This window comes from Eptatretus burgeri, chromosome 1 (assembly GCF_056783735.1).
Source record: "Eptatretus burgeri isolate ZD-2024b chromosome 1, Ebu_testis_v1, whole genome shotgun sequence".
Lineage (NCBI taxonomy): Eukaryota > Metazoa > Chordata > Myxini > Myxiniformes > Myxinidae > Eptatretus > Eptatretus burgeri.
In genome coordinates this window covers 96,722,673-96,746,784 of record NC_140961.1, presented here as the reverse complement: position 1 = coordinate 96,746,784, position 24,112 = coordinate 96,722,673, and the positions used below count along the sequence as shown (strand labels likewise).

The window sequence follows — 24,112 nt, the reverse complement described above, 5'->3', positions numbered from 1 at the left end:
TCCACTCAGCCTGTTCGCAAACTCCTCAGCTACTCTCTCATCCCTGAGCTTGGCAACATCCAGCCTCGGCTGGGATGGTACCATTCTCCAGGATTTAAGGTGCAGCTTTAGAGTTGCTACAACAAGCCTGTGGTCAGTATTGAGGAACTGAGCACTCCGGTAGACCCTGCAGTTCTGGATCATCCTCCAACGACCGTCAATGAGGACATGGTCATTCTCCTTTGCCACACCGCCAGCGTTGGAATACCAAGTCCAGCGATGAGCTTGTGGGCGCTGAAACCATGAACCAGCCACCCTAAGTCCATGACTTCTTGCAAAGTCAAGGGACTTAGTGCTATTCTGGTTCATAGTTCCTGACCCATGGGGACCAACACACACCTCATAACCGTCCCTATCAGTTCCAGTCGATGCATTGAAATCCCCCAAGACTAGAAGTGTATCTCGTCTGGGGCACTGATCAACCACAGACTCGAGTGTGGCGTAGAATGCATCCTTCACGGTGAGATCACTCGCCTCAGTCGGAGCATAAACAGAGACCAGGGAAATGACACCTAAGGAGTGACGAATCCTTAATCTCATAATACGCTCGTTGACCGGTGTTACCTCAATTATCATTGGGGTCAGCTTATTGGACACAGCTACAGCAACTCCTTGGGTATGGTAACCATCAGAGCGACCAGACCAATAGTAGGTGTAACCACCCACCATTATCTCGCCGCAATCCGGTCTCCGAACCTCAGAGAGAGCTGCAATCCCGATGTCCAAACGCTTGAGCTCAGATGATAACAGAGACAGGTGATCATCCTTTCTGAGGGATAGGACATTCCAGGCACCCACCCGAAGGGACCGCCTCAGGTTAACCCAAGGAGACCGCCGTCTGGTGGACGACACCTCAGCACCACTCCGACACACTCTCCCGCAATCTGACCCAGGGATGTTACCCCGTGGTTTCCCTCCTATCAAAGATTGGGGGTCCCGAAGGCTTTGCCCCAATCCCGTCATCCGGTGAGCTGCCCTGCGAAGGGAAGCTGCACAGGAGGTACTCCCACGGAGTGGGTTTTCAGATTTTTTTGCGTTTTTGCGTTTTGCGGAATGAAGGGTTTTACGGTGGCCGGAGTGCAAATCCTGCCACCAACCTCCTAATAAGAAGTGACCCAACTGCAGGAGGACGTCCGCAGACACAGTTGGGCACTAGATATGGATGGCCGTTGGCTCACAAGGAGCTCCTCCGCCCTTTGACAGGTTTTGTTTTTAATCCTGCTGGGTGTCCATATCCAAACACCCTCCTCACCAGAAAACCTGGTGGGGGAGACGGTTTAGTCGCCGCCAACCCGACCATGGAACAGGTTAGTACAGGTTTACATGGTACCTGTAGCAGGTCACAGATCGAACCTGACCTGATCAGGATGCAACAAAACAAAAGCAACAGTTAGTTGAGAGAGGGGGGAAACACCAACAACAGGGTTGAATCACAAAATACAGGGAAACTTACACAAAATGGGTGTTGGGTGGATGCATGGGGTGGACAAGAGGGATACAGAAGCAAACTCTTAGAAAGGAAGAAATGGAAATTTTGGAGGAGGTGGGCTTGGGGTGGTAGGGGGCGTTAACGGGGGTAGAAGAGATCATAGTTTTGGATTGGGGATCATCAGAGATGGTGGTGAACAGCTGTCCTGAAGAATGAGATTGAAGAGAATGTGGAAATTGGTTCCAGAGCTGGAAAAAAAGAGAAACAGATAAGTGGAGGTGAGCAGTGATACTGGATTTTGGGAGTTTCATCAGAAAAGAGTTGATGGTGAACCATGTATGATCTGCAGGAACCTGGGGGTGGGCGGGAGGACAACAAAGCATGGAAACAGCAGAGGGTGCAAGTCCAGGAAGGAGATAGTCAAAGTTAAAGAGACCACCGACCTGTATGCGATGGGAAAATGACAGACGCATTTTCCCACTCAGCTTCATCTCTGAAGATTCCAATGATCTTGAAGGCCTTGGATTCCATGACATGAAGGATAACAAGCTGTGAGGCTGGGGCATGATCCCAGTGGAGAGATTAGTCCTCCATCAAACTGCGGATGAAGGCCTTATCAGTGGATAGGAGTTTCGGTGTGCCAAGGAAGAACTTTGTACGATGTCGAATGCCCAGTCAGCGAGTAGCTTTTGAGGTAAACTTTGAAATGTGGATTGCACACGCATGATCATGGCTGATAATGAGACCCAGGAGTTTGAGTAAATGAACTTCGCCAAAAGGGTTATTAAGAAAGTAGGTAGGAGGGTTTACGATACCATCCTTTTGGAGAGGGAGATTGTAAGAGTGTGAGATTTGTTGGGATTGAAGATGTATTCCAAGTATTTAACCAGCTTGTGGTTTTGTCAAGGTCTGAAGAGAGGGAAGAGGCTGCTGCCTGTTTGTCCGAAGGATGAGGGATGTTATGGCAGAGGGTGGAGTCATAAGCAAAAATATAGAGAGGATTTTCCAGAGTTTGAGAGATCATTGATGAATACTTGTAATAGGACTGGGCCCAGAACACTGCCTTGGGGTACTCCAGCCTTCACAGGGAGAGGAGATGAAAGGATTCTGTTGAGAGCCCGAAGAAGTCAGAAACGCAAAAGTGGAGTTGGCCTTGGATGCCACATGAAGAGAGTTTGGAGATCAAGGCAGGATGTGAGACCATATCGATTCCTCAAGATATGTCTGGAGAGACAGCCCTGATCTCACGTCTGACATTGAGGGCCTCCATCCATTGTTGGGATAGTTGGAGCAGCATGTTCAAGGTGGAAACAAGGAATACTGAGACAAAAGGGACACAGAATTTTCACAACTGCTATCCAAGGAGCAGCCAAAGTATGCTTCGAACAACACAAAAACGAATTTGACAAATATAGCACAACAAGGTACGACTGAACACGGAAAGTTTGACGGAAACACGAACATCATCACAGGGATGAAGACGCAACAGAAACACACAACAAATCTAGTTCAGAAAACTTTGCATTAATGAGGTTGAAGCAGGAGCTTCGACGTCATTAAAGGTAAGTTTTTCCTCATTTAGGCTCAGATTGAACTAAAAAAAAAATCCCCAAACTGGAAAGCAAAGGTTTCACCTTAATTTCAGTAATCAACCACGGCTCCCTTGAAGATTATGCCACATCATGATGGCCAGCATATGACAGACCAAAAAACTGATGCCCCAGCTTGAGGACCTAATCAAGGAGGATTGCTGCATCAAGGTGGACAATATCTGCAGAACTTGGATTTTCAAAATGCAGTTTTGTTTTTTTTTCACCATTATCCTCAAACATTTTGATGAAACCTCAGCAATCACTATCAACAGCAATGGCTGACATAGTATTTTGAGCATCTTGAACTTTTCAATGCAAATCCAACCAAATATATGGATCCTTTCGTAAGTGATGACAAAACATGTCTTCACCAATGGGATACTGAAACCAAATTGTGTTTTCGTTACGTGGATTACAGTGGATAATCTCCAGCAAGGTGGTTTCATTTTTCTGAGATGGAAAGGGAATCCTAGTGATTGACAATATGCTTCACTAAACTACAATCACAGATGACTACTATGATGTTGACCAACGATGTATTCCTCCTTCAGAGCAATGTGGCTGTGCATCGGGCCCATGTTGCATAGACCGCCAGTCCTGACTGGCTTTGAGCAGCAAGATCATTCACCACACAGTCACCTGGCTCCACTGACATCTCTTTAAAAATTTGAAGTTCCACCTGTGTGGCTGCCCGATTCACCAACGACAAACTGACTGAAGCAGTGGCTGAAGTAGCAATCTGAAAACTTCAACTTTTCCCAGCATAGACGGTTTGAAAGACAAATTAAGCAAGTGCACTTAAGTCAAGGGACACAACATGGGGAAATTTAAAAATGTTGACATGTCTTGAACTCTTGCGAGTATCTTGTTCCAAAAAGATTTGAATGCCCCTCATACCAAACAGGATCACTATCATGAAAGTATTCCATATTTTATCAACATGCTGCTTTCGAAATGGTAAAAAAGGTGGTAAGCAAAAGCCAATACTGAAAATACACAATATGAAATTAAAATTGGAGAAAAATGACATACTCATGTTGTGCAGTTGCTGCTGCAGCACAAACAGCCAGTGATCAGACTCTTCCCAACTCGATGCTCTGAGGAAGATGCAGCAAGTGGCACCATCTCCGTATTCAAGTTTTATGTCACCATTACACATGGAAAACTTTCCACCCTGTTGTGAAATAAAATATCTTCAACTTAGTTTTAAGTGGCAACAAACAAACAAAGAAAAATCATTCAACTTGTACAATGAAAAACGTTTGAAAAAATGTCGTAGTTTTCAAAGGACGTGTGTAAGGAAATTAGTTCATTTTTAAGTGCTGATTTGTATCACATTACATACAAGAAAAAGAGCAATCAGAGATTGCAAACCCTCGCCAGGACTTGTTTTGTGTATCGGTGTGTTATGTAATTAATAATAGACATAATTATAAATGCCACTGTATAACTACTGGCAGTGATGACCGGGTACCAAGACGTCCTGCTTTGACGCAACCCCAATTTGATTGGACGCGTTTGAACGTATATTATTATTCAATTGAATTTAGAATGAGATTAGAATAAATTCAATTGAAATCAAATCGAAGACCAAATGGGTACAGTGCTGCATTGGAGTAATCAGAAGGAACCCGAACCACGTGACCAATGACGTCATCAATAATTTTTTTTCTGTGGACCAATTTATCTCTAGAAAACTCACAAAAAATTTTCATTCCGATCGGATGCAGCATTCTATGTACGCAATTATGTCATAATGAAGGTACCGATGACATCATTAAAAAAAAAAAATCACATTCCTCAGTACTTTCCATGTGCTGTTTCAATTTTTTCCTTGGTGTGGTTTTGGAGATACAGAGGTCCAATTTTTTTACTTTTTATAACATGGCTGCCACACCTCGTGACTTATGATGTCATAATTATCATTAAAACATTCTACATGAGTAGTTGCTCCAATGCTGAAAATTTCGTGTCAATCTGACAAGCAGTTGCGGAGAAAACACATCCGTGTTCTGTGGGGGCAAACAAACAGACAGCCAAAAGGACCCAAATGCCATACCCTCTCCTCTGGTGAGAGTAATACTATTTTCCAATAGAGTAGTGTTTAAAGGCATCACGTTTCAGTTTATAGTTAACAAGAATGCAAATCCTCATGGAGAACACACACACCCACCCCAACTGCACAGATTGAATTCATTATATCAAACCAACTCACTAACTAAATTAATCAAGATTGTCGAAAGGCAGAAGTTACACAAATAAATAATTCAAGGTGGTATTTTGGCAGCAGTGATAGTAAAGCGTATATAAATACATAAATCGAAGTTACAAATAATATATAAAGAACTTCAACGTAGGAGGAGGCAATGAGGCCCATCAAGCCTGCACAATCGTGAAAATATCGAAGTAACCTCATATACCAACCACTTCGAGATACCTTGATCTAACTCAATTGTAAAACCATCACCTGTTTCTACTGTCACTAAATTTACATGAACACTATTCCAAGCATTTACCACTCTCTCGGGTCTTACTTGTTGCCTTCTTTACTCTGAAACTGTGGTCCCTGGTCCTGTCATTCTCCATTCTGTTGAAAAACTCATCTGCACTTACTTTATCTACACCCTTCATTATCTTTATAAACATGTCTATCAGATCTCATCATAATCACTACCTTCATAATGTAAAAAAAATCCTGTCCCTTTCAGATACTCCTCATAGCTTAATCTTGCGAGGCCCAAAATCAATCCAGTTGATCTACACTCCACCCAACTTTATGGCAGTTATGGATTTCCTCAGATGGTGACAAAATCTGAACTCAATATCCCAGATGAGGTCTCAATAAATTCCTGTAGAGATAACACGAGATATTTTGATTTATTATTTATCCCTTTACAAATGCAACCAAAAACCTTATTAGCTTTACCTGCAGCTACCTGGCATTGTACTGTCTGCTTACCACTCATACCTATTACCACCCCAAGAGCCTTTTTCTGTGTCACGTGCTCAATGATTGCCCCTTGCATTAAGTAGTTCCCATTATTACTAAAATCTATTTTGTGTATGGTGATACTTATAATTTGAAAATATTATTTAATACATTATTCTCTCCCAGAAAAGTTATTATTATTATTATTATTATTATTATTTTAATTGCCAAAATTCCTAATTGGATCCAATCCCAAAATCGGTTGATGCGTCTCATGTTCAGATATTATTGCATATATGTGCCGAATATGAAAGAAATGCATCCGGTCATTTTTGAGAAGAGGCTCGGACAGACGGACTGACAGGACCGAAAATGTCAGCCCCCAGCCGGGTTGACGCCTTCTTGGGGGCCAATAAGAAACTCACACGGAATCCATATACGGCGACAGGTTTTCTGAACAGATGCCAAACGAATTCCATAAGAATGTCGAAGGACAAGTTGCAAGCTGGAATATGCGACTATGAAGGTGACAGAGAGCTATAAACATTCAGTGATGATAAATTGTTCAGAGGAGACAAAGGAAATGAAAATACTGTTGTTGTCATACAAGATCAGATTTGGAGAATGCCTTGCCAGTGAGGGAACTGGACTGGCATCCAATAAGTTGTGGGTTTAAATTCAGCTGAAGGCAGCAGCATTGGGGATTTGCATTTTGAGCTTTACAGGAAATGACTGCATTTCAGGAGAACTGCCTTGTCATTATTGGATTGTTGTTCACAACTCAGTTTGCTGATGAACGAACGACCTTCATGGTGGGATTATCTCTCTGTCCCCACCTGATATGGTCTATAGTCTAAATGATGCTTATCCACACATTGTGGTTGACATGTATTCCCTTCCCTTATTACAGGATGTCATTCTTAATGACTATATGTCAGACCCTTATCCTGCAGAAGAAAAAAAACAACAAGATAACTTTATTAAAACTGAGCCGTACAAATTCGTTTTGTGGTTTTACACCCCGAGCTGGATTATGAAATCATGTACACTCACACTGCCATGAAGATTTAGAGGGGCGTAGTACAGCATTCAGAATAGACATCAAAATAAGGTGAAGGAAAGGAATGATGTCATTAATAAGTGACAATAAAAATGATTCAGTGCATGGTTGAAATAAAAAGGGGGAGGGAAGGTGACATAAGGAGTTGCAATCCTCCATAGTGAGTGATGCAGGTATCAAATCATTGGATCCAAGTCAAACCACTTGGAATGTGGCAAAAACAGTTCGGACATTTGGAAAAAAATTGAAACACCAACAAATGACCAACTTTGCATGCAAGCATGAATGTTGTTTTTTTTTCTTCCTGTCTGTGAAAGGAACAAAGGGTGTGTGTGTGTGTGTGTGTGTGTGTGTGTGTGTGTGTGTGTGTGTGTGTGTGTGTGTGTGTGTGTGTGTGTGTGTGTGTGTGTGTGTCTCGGTGCATTGCACCGGGTCTGGGAGAGAGGGAGAGAATAAGGCGGTGATCAAGAGAATGTATTTTTAGCTCTGCCGGTTGACCTACTTTTGCGGTTGCTCCTTCCAACCAGCATGATAGCAAGTGTGTGTTTGAGGTGTGTACTTGTATAGAAGAAAGCAAAGGAAAGATGAATGAATGGAAAAATGAATTTTGAGGTCAATCAGCATCAGAGAAATGGCAACCTTCAAGGTGTATCATGCAGAGTAGGTATATTCCAGTGAGGTGCAAAACTATAGGTAGAAAGAGGCCAGGGTGGTTGAGTCGTGAGATTAGGAGTACCATTAAGGAGAAGCAGAAGGCATTTATTCAGTACTTGCAAATACAACCCATCACTTGACTGACAGGAATATTAAAAGGGGTGGAGGAGATAGAGAGCTAGGAGGTGAGGAAGGGGGAGCTAGGAAGGGGGGAAATTGTGAGGAATGGAGGGCAGGGAGAACGATGCCTCTCCAAACATCGTTATACACTCAGGCAGGGGTGGGGGGGGTGGGAGAAGTGGGGAGGGGGTTAGGGAGGAGGTAAGCATGAACGGAGGGATTCTTGACTTGTGTTTGGTAGGGGGGCTTGTGGAGAAAAGGGAGTGGCTGTAGTACAAGATTGAATGAAATGGGGAATGTCAATAGAGCTTGCAGAGAACGCCCAGAGATGTCCATGGAGGGTGGAAAGGGGAGTGGTTTGGGAGGAGGTAAGTATGAGGAGAGGGGGAGGGAAGGTGGTGTGATGGGAAGGGGAGGAGTGATAAAACACTCCCAAACAACATTTTCTTTTTAACCACCAGGTTCGATATAAAATGAGGTGGCAGCATTTAAGACCCACACTATCTACCTGGCAAAGGCCTTCCTGCATGCATGTACAGTCTGCCAGTAACCCTCTTCTTGTTAAACTCCCAAAATCCAGGCTCCCTGCTCTCCTACACTCATTTCTTCCTCTTTTCTCTCACCTGTGGAAACAACTTCCCCAGTCAGTTCAGTCCCATTCTTCTCTCTCAGGCTTCAAGGCAGCTGTTTGCCACTACCTCAGGACATCCCCCATCCATACCCATGATCTCTTCTACCCCAAATGACCCCATTCCCAAGAACTCCTTTTTCCAAGTTATTTTTCTTTCCCCCACCCCCTCTTCCCCCCCTTTCTGTTTCACCCACACCTTCCTCTTCCTCTTCTTGCTGCATTTCATTCACCTTGTGTGCAGTCTGTTCAACCCAACGGGTCCTTCTATCCATCCCCTTGATCTCACTCCCACTTTTACTCCGCTGTTGGTGTTTCCCCTATTCCATTCTAATCCAGCTCTTTCACAAGGCAAGATCATGTGCACAAAAAACCCCTAAAATCAGGGAAAAGTTCGTTTAACGAATGATGATGATGATGATGATGATGATGATGATGATGATGATGATGATGATGATGATGATGATGATGATGATGATGATGATGATGATGATGATGATGATGATGATGATGATGATGATGATGATGATGATGATGATGATGATGATGATGATGATGATGATGATGATGATGATGATGATGATGATGATACCACCAGTTACTGCGAAATAAAATACCTTCCAAATTGAGAATCCCATCGAGTTTGCTTTATTTATAGCCATTATATTTAATTGACAATGGTATGCTGAAATAAAGATTTTTTACAACCGATACATCGGGTTTCCTTGCGATTGATAACAGATTCAAACCACAATAAGCGAACTGACAATTCACGTCATATGATTTCAGGAAAAATCACGTCTGTAAGATAAAGTTGGATAAAAAGTCCTCGTGGAAGTGAAAAATCATTTACAAGTAACTGTGTTCTGAAATTGTGTTGTCAAATGGTCTTATATATTGTATTTTTCCGATTCGTAAACGAGAGATTTCATCCTGGATGTGTAAATGGGTGATTCTGCCAAGTGTATCTTTGTGTTTGTGGGACTTCGATTTGCCTCACAGAATTGTTGCTTCCTCGCGATGACTGCCTGCCACCTGGTGGAAGTAAAATCGTAGATAATGGCCAAGGCAAAGTAAGGGAGCTGTGCTGAATTGCAATCCAGACAGCTTGTGAATTTTTCACTATTCTGGGCCATTTTTCAAGTGGTGGTGCTGAAATCCAATGATGGTGAAAGAAGTGGAGAGCAGGGTGGCTCTTATTTTTTGGGTCAATGAGAGAAGTCTCGAAGTTTGATTACCCCGCCACGGATTGCGATGTGTGACCCGGAGCAGGAAGAGCGGAATGATCCATCGTAAGACGTTGACCCATATTCCGCTGTGTTCGTGCCTTGGGAGGGGATTTTCACTCATTATCCCCTTCACCGCAGTCAGCTGAAGAGTTTGAATCACGCGTTGTGCTGGAGCCAACTTAACTACCAGAAAACTATCCCCATTGAAGAATATTTGTCATCATCAAACTTTATCTGGAGCTCACCTGTCCTGACAAAGACGAATAAAATAATCACGTGGTTGCTTGATCTAACTCTGACAAGTTTATGAGAATACTGTAAAAATGGGGACTGGTGTTAACACCCTATTGATATAATTATTGCAATTAGAAGATAATCTACATATTTGATCATTATTGCTTGCATGTTCACTTAATGTTGCAACTATTTATTAAGCAAGAGAGGCATACACAAGCTCCTGGGATCATAACAGGTTGCAAACTGTATTTTTCAGTTTGCATTATGCAAACTGATATGATCAGCAGAATAATCTTTGCAATCAATTACCTTTGCACACAAAAGCAATGCAAGACTGCACAACTTGCCTTCAGCAAAATGACATGATGTGGCCTGTTGCCACTGCTTGCCTCCTGAGACGGGTAGCACAGAAGTTGTACACCCTTCAGCACACAGTACCACCAAGCACCTTCTGCCACAGCCTCATGCTAAAAATGATACATTGATATTTCTGATCACAGTATGGTCATAAATACCAACAGTACAATGTGTAAACAATAGTTAAACAAAAAATTTGACTTTCATGGGATCGCCATTTTTCTGTCATTCTCCTCTTGGTTAAAGTACACTTAGCAGCTAGATTACTGAAATCCCAGTCACAATCCATAACTGTCCTATTGTCTCCCCACAGCCTTAAACAGATCCATTTTAGGTAGGGGTGTCAGGAAATTATTCATGTGATCAGATTATTTTAAGTTTGTGACAAGTAAGACAAGTAATACAAAGCAAAAAAAAAAAAGAAAAAAAAAGTTGAATGTTTCAACAGAAGGGTAAAAGAGACCCATATTCTCAGAAACTTTTCTTAGTGTGAACACGTTGCTTGGGAGCTGGTTATATTTTAACTGGAGAACCATAATTATTACATTATAAAACATATTTAGCACAAGTGTTGAATGCAAAAACTGAAGGTCATGAAGAGGATAACAACGTGCGACATTCAAAATGACGTAATCCGCCCCAGAATGCTTGGTGTGCATGCGCAGAAACCCATAGCAACGAGGCTCATCGGGACGAGTAAATGTATGTCATGCGTGCTAGATAAGAATTGTAACCAAAAATGGCTCACAAAGCTTCCAACAGAAGCTGAAAATACTTGAACACGTACATGCGAGAAAGGGGTGTCCCGCTGTACAACGAAAAATTTGGAGAACTTTCTGATCAACTTGCCAAAAAGTTGGTATCTTGCAGCTCGTGTGGGAATGTGCGACATGAAAGGCCTGTAGACAGGCTGTGGATGGTGTGTTCTCCCCAACCACCTCGATCATCCCTGTCAGTGAGTGAATGTTGAAAGTTGTGGGATTACCTCGTGTGACCAACGCATTTATTTAATGGACCCTTTGTGGAAAGAGGTTCAAGAAGTTATGCAATCCCATCTTAAAGAACATAAAGAATGTTCTTCTCCAATAAATCAAAGCTTTGATGTGATTGTGGCAGAAATTCACGATAACAAGTAAGGTAACTGTGCAGAAAAATGAGGCATCAATTACAGGTATCAAATCATTATTAAAAGGTAATTTCCTTGGATGTCCTGACTCCCCCAGATATCAACATATCATTTGCATTCAGAGATGTGTTTGGTAGAAAACTATGATTACACAGGACTCTGATGCTTTTATCCTCATCTGAAATAAGAAATATTATTTCAGCCTAAACAACCAATATAATTTTATTTCAACCACTACAAGAGAATCAAAGCTTACCTTCACCCACATGGAGCTTGCTTTGACATTTTCAACCATACATGTTGGCAGGGCCGCCAGGCGGCAACACACGTTTCCGTAGAGGGGCAGCCAGAAAGGGGAATTCTCTGTCAGAGAAGAACAATTACTTTTGGCTTCAATATGAACCGAATATCTGCTTATCCTAAAGCACTTCAATAGGAACTGAAAATCTGCTTATCCGAGGACCAAGAGGACCCAACAGACCCAAAAGATCTCGAAGACCCAGAGGACCCAAAATATCCCGAGTACCCAAAATACTTGGAGGACCCCCTAAGACTGCAAAGTGTCAACCCTTTAAGGCTACATCCACAATGAAGAAGAAAAATAACCTAACACCGGTGTTTCTACGAAAAATGGATGAGGGGTGTGTGTGTGTGTGTGTGTGTGTGTGTGTGTGTGTGTGTGTGTGTGTGTGTGTGTGTGTGTGTGTGTGTGTGTGTGTGTGTGTGTGTGTGTGTGTGTGTGTGTGTGTGTGTGTGTGTGTGTGTGTGTGCGTGTGTGTGTGTGTGTGTGTGTGTGTGTGTGTGTGTGTGTGCGTGTGTGTGTGCGTGTGTGTGGAGTTGTACTGGAGTGTTCTAATGTGGAAGACCAAAATGATTGTCATGATCTCCTGAGTTGATGAGGCTAATTAACTACAAAGAACCCGTAAGAATTCCCATGTTTAAATGCATGCCATGTTAAGGTGTATCGGGCCGCTTAATAGGTCCTTCTGCAGTATGGCATTCTATTTACAAGATAAATAACAAAAATAATGATAATAACATTGGAACAAACCATAAATTACTTAATACAAATAATATTGACAACAATAATAATAGTAGTAGTAGTATAATTTGGCAAGAATAACGAACGTATAATCTCTGCCCTGGCCCAAGCACATCTGGGCTTGGTGAAAAGCAAACTCATGCTCAAGCAGTACAGCGGGCAGGTATGCTACAAGACCTTCAAGTCCAATGAAAAGTTGGTCCAATGGATCCACAGACCCACGAGTAATTCTCGAGGGTAATTCTAACCGTTTCTAAAGGGTAATTCAAATGGGTTTCGTTTGTTTCTGGCTTTGCCTATTTCAAATTAAAAATGTCAAATTGAACCGCTTCCTTTGGACACGGGTGCGATATATATATATATATATATATATATATATATATATATATATATATATATATATATATATATTTTTTTTTTGTTTAATAACTTGTGCTCAATTGATTAAATGAGCTTTGTTAGTGATAGCACAGACAGGAAAAGAAAAACACAGAAAATAATAATAATTTTAAAATCCCAACTTGCAACTTTTAGTTGCAAAAACTTGCAACTATCCCAACTTGGGAAAAAAATAAGCAATTGGTACAATCCACAAATGGGGCATTAGTTGTATGTTACTTTCGGATAGCAAAGATATTATTTCACTTTAACTGATGCAGGAGGGAGTGGGGTCGAGGAAAATAAAAATTCATGACCTCAGTTGGAGGATTCCCCCAAATCTCTGTAGGTCGAAAAATTGAAGTTATGCACCTCACCGTTTCCACTGAGGCAGAGGTCATGTGTTTTGAACCGGCCATACACATCCTGGAGACGAAAGGTGGTATGTGCCAGAAGGTGATACCTGGCAGGCCTGTTGAAGAGAGCAGATGCCATCAGTACGGATGTCTCATTGGAAATGAAAACACAATTCAGAGAGGAACCAAAAAATAATATACAAGACAAGATAAAACAATGCCAGGGTAATGAAAATCCATCTTCTATCCATCCAATATTGTTGGGTGATTGAATGACTTCCGAAAAATTAAATAAAGACATTAACCTGGCATTGGAAGCGTCATAAAGTCCCACAATCAATTTTACAATGTGAAGTGCAAAACCAGAGGAAGCATATTTGATAGCCATTTTTAGATTGCTCATATAAACAAGAAGAATGGCACTCGGTAGAGCGCATACCTCCGCCAAGCTGAACAGTTCACTTTTTGTATCCCAGTCATGTTCTTGTGTATGGCCAAAATAGAGTGCGATAAATTTGAATGTCTCGGTTCTAAAGTTTAATGTCGGCTAAAAGTCCTCCTGATAGCTGCCATAAGGGACAGCGCAACATAGTATGCTGCACCATCTGGACTCCTCCGCAGTCGCAATGCACATCCGGCTTCATCCTCCATCGGTTGACGGTGCTGCTGCAATGGCCCTGTCCACTGTGGAGCCTGTTGAGGGCTTTCCATTGCCTATGTGGGAGTGTAACACTGGGTGAAGCAATGGTTGGATCATATACAATATGTTTATTATTTGCTGTGGCAGCCTCAGTGCTGGCCCTCCACAAGTCAGCTTCACATTTATGGGCTCCAGTAAGGAGATCAATGCGGTTTCATGGTGGTTTTCGGGACTTGAGGTGGCAGCGCAGATGCTCAATGAGAAAGTGCTGGGCTGGAATTTCGGTCACCAAAATGTGGCTGAAGTCTCGGGATGACAGCACATCCCTTCAGATGGCTGGTGGAGCAATAATGCAGAGGATTGAATCGCAGTGATAGGCTGGATCTGCATCCGGCCATGAACCAAAATTGATTGGGCTTGTTTTTTCCACCTCATTTTATCACAACTCACCCAAAACTTTTCAAAACATCATGCTATATATCATTTTTGGCCCCATCCCCCAATGGTGAACAATCACTTAAAAAATTTAAAAGTTCTCGGATCCGGATCTTCATCAAAATCGAATCAATTCGTCCTTGTCACACACCCAACCTGTCACCCAGGTTTCGTCCGAATCCGTCCACAACTTTTTGAGATATTCTGAGATGATGACCATGACCTTGGTGATGACTGGAAGTAAGCGAATTGGGCTGTAGTTGAGGAGATCCATTTTGGCACAAGGTAATGCTGTGATGTTGGCGGATTTTCAAGCAGATAGAAGATGAGCTATGGTAAATGACAGGGTGAAAATGCCAGAGAGAGAAAGCGCAAGCGCAGCAGAGCAGGTTTTTAGGACAGGTGAGCTGATGCCGTCTGGTCCAGTTGCAGAGTCAGAGTTGAGGGTTGTCAGAAACTTTCTCCCTTTTCAGGTGCAAAAGACAGAATTCAGGAGCAATTGAGTTTGACTGGGAAGGGTGGGTGCAGAAAAGGAGGGGTTTAGGGACACAAGATTTTGAAGCAAACACAGAATTGAAGCATTCGGCCTTCTCACGACCTGAGTCGGCTGTGCTGCGATTTTAAGTGGGGAAAGTTATGGAAGGGAGCATACACCAGAGACCGACTTGACAAGGTGCCACCAGGTTTTAGAGGAGGGAGACATGTTTGAAAGCTCCTTCTTGAGATTGGACAGATGTTGTTTTCTGAAACTCCTGAGAATAGACAAACATTTGTTCTGGGCTTTGTGGAATGATCTGAGGTTGCCTTTGGTCAGATTTTCCTTCCAGGAGGAGAATGCATATCATTTTAAAGCAACAGCCTCACTACAGGATTCAGAGAACCAAAAGCGGGAGGATGGGTAAGGTAATTGAAGACGAGTTGGGATGAATCTGTGCATGAGAGAGCAGGTTTCTCTCAAATAATTCCTCGGCTGAATTAACATCAGTGATGGTGGATATAGGAGACCAATCCTGAAGGATAAACAACAACAAAAAACCCACTAATATGTGAATATATACGCGTCACACTTTATGACCCGCAAATAAGTGGGGTCCGATAGTAGAAAAACAGTATTTGAAGAACAAAGTTACAGCTGGTGTGTTCCCAGTGTGAGAATGGCCACCCCAGAGTCCAAACTTAAGTCCCATCGATGCCATATGAGATTACCTGGAAACAGAAGTTACAAGAGGAACCCAACGAATCTTTCAGAACATTTGGCACAATTTTCCTGTAAGATTGTTTCAGTCGTTTACAGGAAGCATGAGTAAAAGAGTGATGGCATTCAATAACGCAAAGGGTAAACACACAAAGTATTGACTGAAACGATAAAATTAAACTGTTCTTGTTATTCAATTGAGCAGTTTGTTTCACTTCCATTTATAAAAGTTGTTAATTTACAATAATAAACACATATGACTTGTCACCGATATAAAATTAGATTAATTTACCCCAAAAGCATGAATGAATATCATGGGAATAACCCAAACCTTTTCACAGTGGTGTACATACATATACACAGGGAGTCCATAAAATATTTGTGCAACTTCAATAACTTTGGATGTAAACACGACAGAAACAACCTGTAAACGGCATATGAAAGCATAAAGTTTTTATTCAAAATAGTTCAAAAATTTAGAGGCTAAAACATAACTGCCATCTTTCGGAATATATCCTTCAATCTAATATATTGTACCTGCTAAAAATGTGTGTGTATGTGTATATATGTGTGTGTATGTGTATATATGTGTGTGTATGTGTATATATGTGTGTGTGTATGTGTATGTGTATGTATATATATATGTGTGTGTGTATGTGTATGTATATATGTGTGTGTGTATATGTGTGTGTGTGTGTATATGTGTGTGTGTGTATAGGTGTGTGTGTGTATATGTGTGTGTGTGTATATGTGTGTGTGTGTATATGTGTGTGTATGTGTGTGTGTGTGTATGTGTGTGTGTGTGTATGTGTGTGTATGTGTGTATATGTGTGTGTATGTGTGTATATGTGTGTATGTGTGTATATGAGTGTGTATATGTGAGTATATATGTGTGTATATATGTGTGTATATATGTGTCTATATCTGTGTGTGTCTATGTGTGTGTATGTGAGTGTGTATGTGTGTGTATATGTGTGAGTATGTATGTGTGTGTATGTGTGTGTATGTGTGTGTGTGTGTGTATGTGTGTATGTGTGTATGTGTGTATGTGTGTATGTGTGTATGTGTGTATGTGTGTATGTGTGTATGTGTGTATGTGTGTATGTGTGTATGTGCGTATGTGTGTATGTGTGTGTGTGTGCGTATGTGTGTATGTGTGTATGTGTGTGTATGTGTGTATGTGTGTATGTGTGTGTATGTGTGTGTATGTGTGTGTATGTGTGTGTATGTGTGTGTATGTGTGTGTATGTGTGTGTATGTGTGTGTATGTGTGTGTATGTGTGTGTATGTGTGTGTATGTGTGTATGTGTGTGTGTATGTGTGTGTGTATGTGTGTGTGTATGTATGTGTGTATGTGTGTATGTGTGTATGTGTGTATGTGTGTATGTGTGTATGTGTGTGTGTGTGTGTGTGTGTGTGTGTGTATGTGTGTGTGTATGTGTGTGTATGTGTGTGTATGTGTGTGTATGTGTGTGTATGTGTGTATGTGTGTGTATGTGTGTATGTGTGTGTATGTGTGTATGTGTGTATGTGTGTATGTGTATGTGTGTGTGTATGTGTGTGTGTATGTGTGTATGTGTGTATGTGTGTATGTGTATGTATGTGTGTATGTGTGTATGTGTGTATGTGTGTATGTGTGTATGTGTGTATGTGTGTATGTGTGTATGTGTGTGTATGTGTGTGTATGTGTGTGTATGTATGTGTGTGTATGTGTGCGTATGTGTGTGTATGTATATATATATATATATGTATATGTATATGTATATGTATATGTATATGTGTGCGTGTGCGTGTGCGTGTGCGTGTGCGTGTGCGTGTGCGTGTGCGTGTGCGTGTGCGTGTGCGTGTGCGTGTGCGTGTGCGTGTGCGTAAGGCATGTTTTTTGTGGAGTCTACTGGAGCTTTCTGATGTGGAGTGTGATACATTGAAATTATCATCATGATCTCCTCAGTTGATTAGGCTAATTAACTACAAAGAAACTGTAAGAATTGCATGTTTAAAACGCACGCCATGTTAAGGTGTATAGAGCACAGTTTTATAGGTCCTTCCGTGGCATAGCATTCTAATTAAAAAATAAAGAATAAGAACAATGATAACATTGTAACAAAGCATTTATTAATTAATACAAATAATATTAACAACAATAATAATAGTACTGTCATATCATATGGCATTAATAATAATGAACATATAATCCCTGCCCTGGCCCAAGCTCATCTGGTATTGGTGAAAGGCAAGCAAATGCTCAAGCAGTGCAGCAGGCAGGTATGCTACAAGGCCGTGAAGACCAATGGAAATTTGGTCCAATGGACCAACAGACTGACTAGTTTTCCAACTTGTTGAAAACACTCCAGTTGTTGCTGAGTGGTGTCCTGAATTGCATTCCAGATTTCAACTTTAAGCTCCTCCAAATAATGTGGTTTTGATGACTAAGCAGTAGTTTTTACATGGCCCCATAAAAAAGAAGTCCAATATGGACAGGCCAGGGAAAGGAGGTGGCCAAGCAAGTGGACCACATCTTCCGACCCATTTCTTTGAGAAGACAACAACCAAAAACTCGCACACCACAGGCAAAGTGGAAACAAGCACCGACTTGGTGGTGGAAGGTACTATCTAAAAGATTCAATCAAAACAGTTCAGAGATGCAGAAATTCTGCAACATTTTGTGGACTTCGTTCAAAAGATTCCTAGACAGCTGCTACAGCTTCCTCAATGATTCAATATAATTTAACTGTGTGGTATTAAAACATTATGAACTGGAAGGGCACTCAGTAGAGCGTATACCTCTGCCACATGATGCCTGATTCAGGAGAACATGTTTGGGCCCAATACATTTTTGAGATATCATGCAATTATAATATGTCGTTTTTGGTTCCATCTTTCAATGGTGAAGAATCACTTTTAAAAATTAAAAAATTCTCATATCTGGATATGGATTTGGATCTGCACCAAAATTGAATCAATTTGTCCTTGTCACACACCCAACCTGTCCACCATGTTTCATCCGAATCCATGCATAACTTTTGAGATATTCTGTTCACTGGACAAACGGGTGAAAACATAACCTTCCACCTTCAGTGACGAAGATAATTATGCTTTCATGCACCGCTCAATTACAACCACCATTTGGTGTGCAGTGCACGCTCATGCACCAAACACCCCCAGTTTGATGTTACTTTTAGAGCTCAGCTGCGTGGGACAGCCCAGAGACTAATGGGGCAATTTTCACGCCCATATCCTCGTGTGCTGTATGCCAATGATGGCACTGAGAAATGCTTATAGGCCCAATGGATCCGGTGCTAAACTCCTCCCTCACCAGGGGATTATAAAATCGGTGTGTTCTGCAACAATGGAGAATTTGGTTCGTGGTTCAACCGATGGAGCTTTGCAGAGTGGTGGAACGGAGCAAATGGGTTAGAACGGAGTGGAACGAAGTCCACGAAGTGGAGGGCTGGACTAGCGACAAAACCAAGAAAATGGCTGAGCACAGTTAATAGAACAGTAGCAGTAACATTTACAGAGTTCCTCATACATCATTAAGCTTATCTTCTCACACGTTCGTCTTCTAATCTTTCCGTCTCATCTGCTGTAAACGCTTATTCCTAAAGGGAGCATCAGCGATTACCCAGGCCCACTGATCCACATATTTTACAATTTCCTCTCTGCACATCACCGCACCCTCATTTTGCACCTCCTCAGACCTTGCACTTTCGATACCCACAGTTTTCCTCATCCTTCCCCCTCTTCAGTGATTGGGTTTGTGTGGGTCTGTTAACCTCGCCTGGTAATTTAGAGCTCGCAAACACCTTGTACAGTCTCTTGTCTCTCTTTATGATCTTGCTTTCCTCGGGAGTGCTTCTGATGCCATGTTAACAAAGATAAGATTGTGCAGGTATTAGAATGGCTTAGCTCTGCACTGTGTCTCTCTTGTAAATAACTTTATTTTGCTGTACTTCACCAATCCTTGCTTTCCCTGCTGTACGGATCTCTTGCAATAAATCCCCTGCTGATTGTACACATACCTTTCCTCACCCCTTTCGTAATAAATTGCTGTGATTGTAAATGTACCAAGCTCATAGAGTCTGTTCCTCCATTGGTCCTGCATATGCCACATGTGGTGTTACCTGGGAAGTTTTACCCTACTGACTGGCTGTACACGTTAGCTGGTGCATACTTGGCAGCTCTGCTTGGCTGCACCTGATCAGGAAAGATAAAACAAGTACACATCGAGGAAACAAACCCACCTTGATACTGTCATCCAAAGGAAAAGTAACATGCAAAGTCGTGATAACTCTGCCAGGATTGGCGGTACCAATCGGCGTTTGTGGTTGACTAGCAACCCACTGAGCCATGGAGTTATCCACGGCTGGTGGCCTCAGGACCGGGTGTTCGGGAAGAACCTGAGTGCTTCCCCTTGTGACGAACCAATAACCCCGGGCTGCACCAATTTGACGTCAGGAGTAGGACTTCAACCTCAACACAAGTTGCGCAACAATTAGTGTTCAGGAGTGAGATTTGGATCTGGGGGACAATTAGCGCACCCCCCAAATTATAAAGGAGCAGATTAGGGTGGAAATTTTATTGAATTATTTATGCGGACCATGGTGGACCAAGACAAGCTGGTCCAGGTGGGCTTATAAATGGAAATGGCAGAGGAACCTATGGTCCAGGAGGGTAATGTGGAGAAGGAGAAACCAGTTGGGGTGCAGTGGAGGCACCAGTAGCACTCGAAGAGACCCCACCATAGAGCGGATTAGTGATGCCGCCACCATCCTTTCACCTGAAACTTTTTAAAAGACAGTTCTCTGCACAGATGGAGATGGGACATATGAAACTGGCCGAGAGAACGGAGGCAATGGGCAGCGATATGAAGGTAATGAGTAGTGACATGAAAGCGGGGCAGGATAAAATGGAGGCAATGGGCTACAAAACGGATGTCGGGCTGGCTAAGGTAAAGGTGAATTGGATGCGGGGAGAGCGGAGGTAAAGCTGGAAGCAGGGATTGGTTTGGCCAACTGTAGAAGTGCATCAGAATGCAAGGGCCTGGGAAGGCAACACAACGTGGCATGCGTGAGGGATGCACAGTGCGCAATGGTGGCTGGTCAGGTCAGTGGGAAATTAGAGGGAGGACCGGGACTAGCACCACTATGGGTTAAGGGAAAGATAGAGCCACGGAAGGTAGTGGAAGCAGAGCTGGAATGCAAGATAGAGAATTTATTTATGGAGCCAGTACTTGATAGAGATTTTTTTATTTCTAGCAGAGACAGAAGAACAGGTAGAAAGCAAGGGAAGTAAGGAGATTGGGGCACACACAGAGATAGATTTGTGCAGGGAGCGCGTGACCCATCTCGCCTTTGTTTCAAACAAACCACCCTGTCGGCTCTTGACCATCCTCTCTGCTCTTGATGTGCCATGCCTTCAGAATCACATGCCATGATGCCTCCAGAATCACCAGCCATGATGCCTCCAGAATCACCAGCCATGATGGATTCAGAATCACTACGTTCCATGTCTCCAGAAGTTAGAACACCCTCTCGGCAATCGACATACCATGCCTCCAGAAGTTAGAACACTGTCTCGGCTCTTGACATGCCATGCCTCCAGAATCAATCTTGTTTTTTGTTCGATGTCGTGTCGAGGACACATATCTCATCCATGTCAGATTGCAGGCAATGACACGATAGCTGACTGTGTCACCTTTCCAAGTCCAATTGCTCTATCATGTTCATCTAGCCTTTGTTTCAAAGGCAGATAATATGCATACAACTCTATAGGAAGGTAATCATGAACAATTATTGTCATCCCTTGATTATTATTCCAGTAATAGGAAAAAAATTTATGTGTAAGAAATTTTAGTTTGAAAATAACTCACGGGAGCTGAGTTGCCAAGTTCAGAGGAGCCTCAGAAAGTTGAGGCACAGCACGACCCCTAGAGCGACCCACCGAAGAGCCAATGCGAGCTGCTAAGCGCCGTGGAGTGCTGGCCATGGTCAAATCTCCATCCATTCTGCAACTGTAAACTTCCAGGAGCATTGAAAAGTTGGAAGGAACTTCAGAGCTGGCTCACATTCAACAAAGGAAAGAAACGTGGTATTATATTATCAAAGTGCCTCGTTTGTACAGGAAACATTGAAAAATGACAAAATATTGCATATAATTATTTATAAAATGCAACATAACACTCTTCAGCATGGAATAGTACTTCCTCAAAGTATCTCCAACATAAATACATTCCTTAGAACCACCACATCCCTTATATTCCTCACTATTACGCCCCTTATTCATTCTCTCCATCATATCATTGCTGTCCTATTATTTCCTGGCAGCTCAACTGCTTGATACACTTGATGTCGTTTGTGGCTTTGTAAAGATTTTATCGGAGGTCTTAATCTTATTTAATAACGTTTTAACCTCTACCACTGAAGGCAGACGGAGGGTATGTATTCACGAAGGTATACGGAGGTGATGTATTATGCAGGGTACCTCTAAAAGTTAGACAGGTTATGACAAAATTTGGTGGATGAGTTGGGTAGGTGACAGCAAGCCAATTAGATTTGGTTCAGGTCCGGATGCGTATCTTTCCTATCAGCTTTCCAAAACATTGGTGCTGCCAAAGCAGTTTATTGGCAAGGATATAATAGGGGTTTTCTGACTGCCTTGTCAGCACCATTTGTCCATGGTCTGTCCTGATAAATGCTGACCATCAAGCAAGGAAGGAGCATGTGCTATTTTTCAAGTCTTTGGTACAATTCGGCCAGGGTTTGAGCTGTTGACCTCCCAGATTAATAGCAGACGCTCTCACCATTACACCACCGAGTCTGAGCAAATCTGTACAAATAAATGTCAGTGTGTGTGTGTGTGTGTGTGTGTCTCCTCCATAACTCCAAAATCATGAAACCTATCAGCCAGAAACTTTGCATGCACATTAAGAAAACTACAAGGAAGTGCAAAAGTGAAAATTGGGTGTTTGGGTTCATTAAAACATTCCTTTGGAAGATAATTAACAGCCTTACTTAATTATATCCTTTATCAGGCGCCTCCTCGATATCGCTCTCCATGAACTCTTAAGGTGTTTCTCAGGTAACCTCGCTGGGGTCTGAAGCCGCCATGTTTTTTGGCCTGCTCAACCATGCCTCGACGTGGAACAGGCCGCAACGATTTCTTTATGATAGTTTTTTTTTTCCACTTTCCTCACTCATATTATTGAATGCCTGTTCATTATAGCTATGAATCACTGCATACATCGCTTTTGTGAGTTCTCTAGTTTTCAAATTAGGAGCTTGGAGCAATTTAATGCAATATATATGATTCAGTTTTCCATGAGCTGCTCTCACGGAAGAAAACGATATCATCAAAATATCATTTCAGCTTTGAGGATCGGATATCATCCGGACTAAATAAGTGTCTAAATCTGGAGTGAAATATGATAATTTAAAGAAATAACGAGTCTTAGAACTAAGCAAATACACCTCCTGTATTTACTTTAAGAAAGCAAGGCCATGTTCCCAGCTCCATACATACACAAGTAAATGTGAAATTTCCAAAGCATTAAACTTATCTTTTTCTACTATTTGGAGAATTATATTGTGCGTGCTTTATTAAACGAGCGCGTGCTCCGTGCCCCGTCGTCCCGAGCGTGTGCTTCGTTCCCCGTCGTCCCGTGTGAATGCTTAGTCACCCTGATCGAGAGGTTGTGAAATAACACCCAATTTCCGAGGCGTTTGCCATATTAATGCATTTTATAAATTACTCAGCCAAAAGCTGTTTATAAAGATCAATGTTTGGGAACATATCCCTGAAACATCTATATAAAGGCAATGTTGTTTTTGGTGAAAGCTACTTATGGTTTTTGGGTTGCATACAGCATGTACTGGATTTCAGACATTATTTTGTTTCCATCTTCACTGTTATTCTATGCAGAAGCATTTTTATGAGACAGCATGAATCATAATTAATGTTCCACCGCATGTCTGACTTCCCTTCCTCTCACCTCTCATTTCCTTCCCTTTCCCCACCCCTCCTCACTCTTTCTCCCTCCTCACTCCCCCACCCCTCCCCTCCCTGCTCACTCTCCCCCCTCTCTCTTTCCTCCACCCCCTCTTCCCCCCCCTTTAGTATTTCCACAAGTGAAGCAATGGGTGGTATTTGCTAGTTACAAAATAGGAGTGAAACATTTTCCTGCCAGCCTTCTAAAAGAGACCGATAATTAAATATTTCAGCAGCGTACAACACCTCAATTTCACCATCAGGTGCACCCAGGTGCAATGCTGAATATCAAGCAAGATTCCCTCTTCAACAAAAGATACCCTCAAGACCCCTCGTTTTGCTCCCCATCTCCTATTGAGATGCCATCAACATGGCACTCCACTGGATTGGTGACAAAACACGTCTGTGATTCAACTTAGTTGGAATGCATGTTGTAGGTTCATTGCACCCAACACACTGAGGAAAGGCTCACAGTGGCCACGTTAGCTGCTTGCTGAAACAAACACACAATATGGTTATCACTCACGACTGCACAATGCTCGTGAGGTCCCTGTTTTAACATCATGCATTGTAAGAGTACAAAATGCCTTAAACTTAAACAAACCTTGCAAACAATGTAATGGTAGATCTGATGCATGCCAAAGCTATCAAATATGTGCACAAGTTCACGTGTCTGCTTG

General features: G+C 42.2%; 1 protein-coding gene across 4 annotated transcripts in view; it reads right to left on the bottom strand.

Annotated features, from left to right (window-relative positions):
* LOC147035003 (rhotekin-like) overlaps positions 1-24,112 on the bottom strand; it is a 164,734-nt gene that overhangs the window by 25,832 nt on the left and 114,790 nt on the right. For 3 of the 4 annotated variants that reach the window (XM_085892324.1, XM_085892312.1, XM_085892332.1), the window contains 5 exons: positions 21,319-21,504; positions 13,198-13,292; positions 11,657-11,763; positions 10,265-10,384; positions 4,093-4,234 (listed from right to left, as the gene is read on the bottom strand). In XM_085892324.1, coding sequence (XP_085748450.1) covers positions 4,093-4,234; positions 10,265-10,384; positions 11,657-11,763; positions 13,198-13,292; positions 21,319-21,504 — 650 coding nt within the window. The remainder of the gene's footprint in view (positions 1-4,092; positions 4,235-10,264; positions 10,385-11,656; positions 11,764-13,197; positions 13,293-21,318; positions 21,505-24,112) is intronic. The other variant, XM_085892320.1, reaches the window with a different exon arrangement.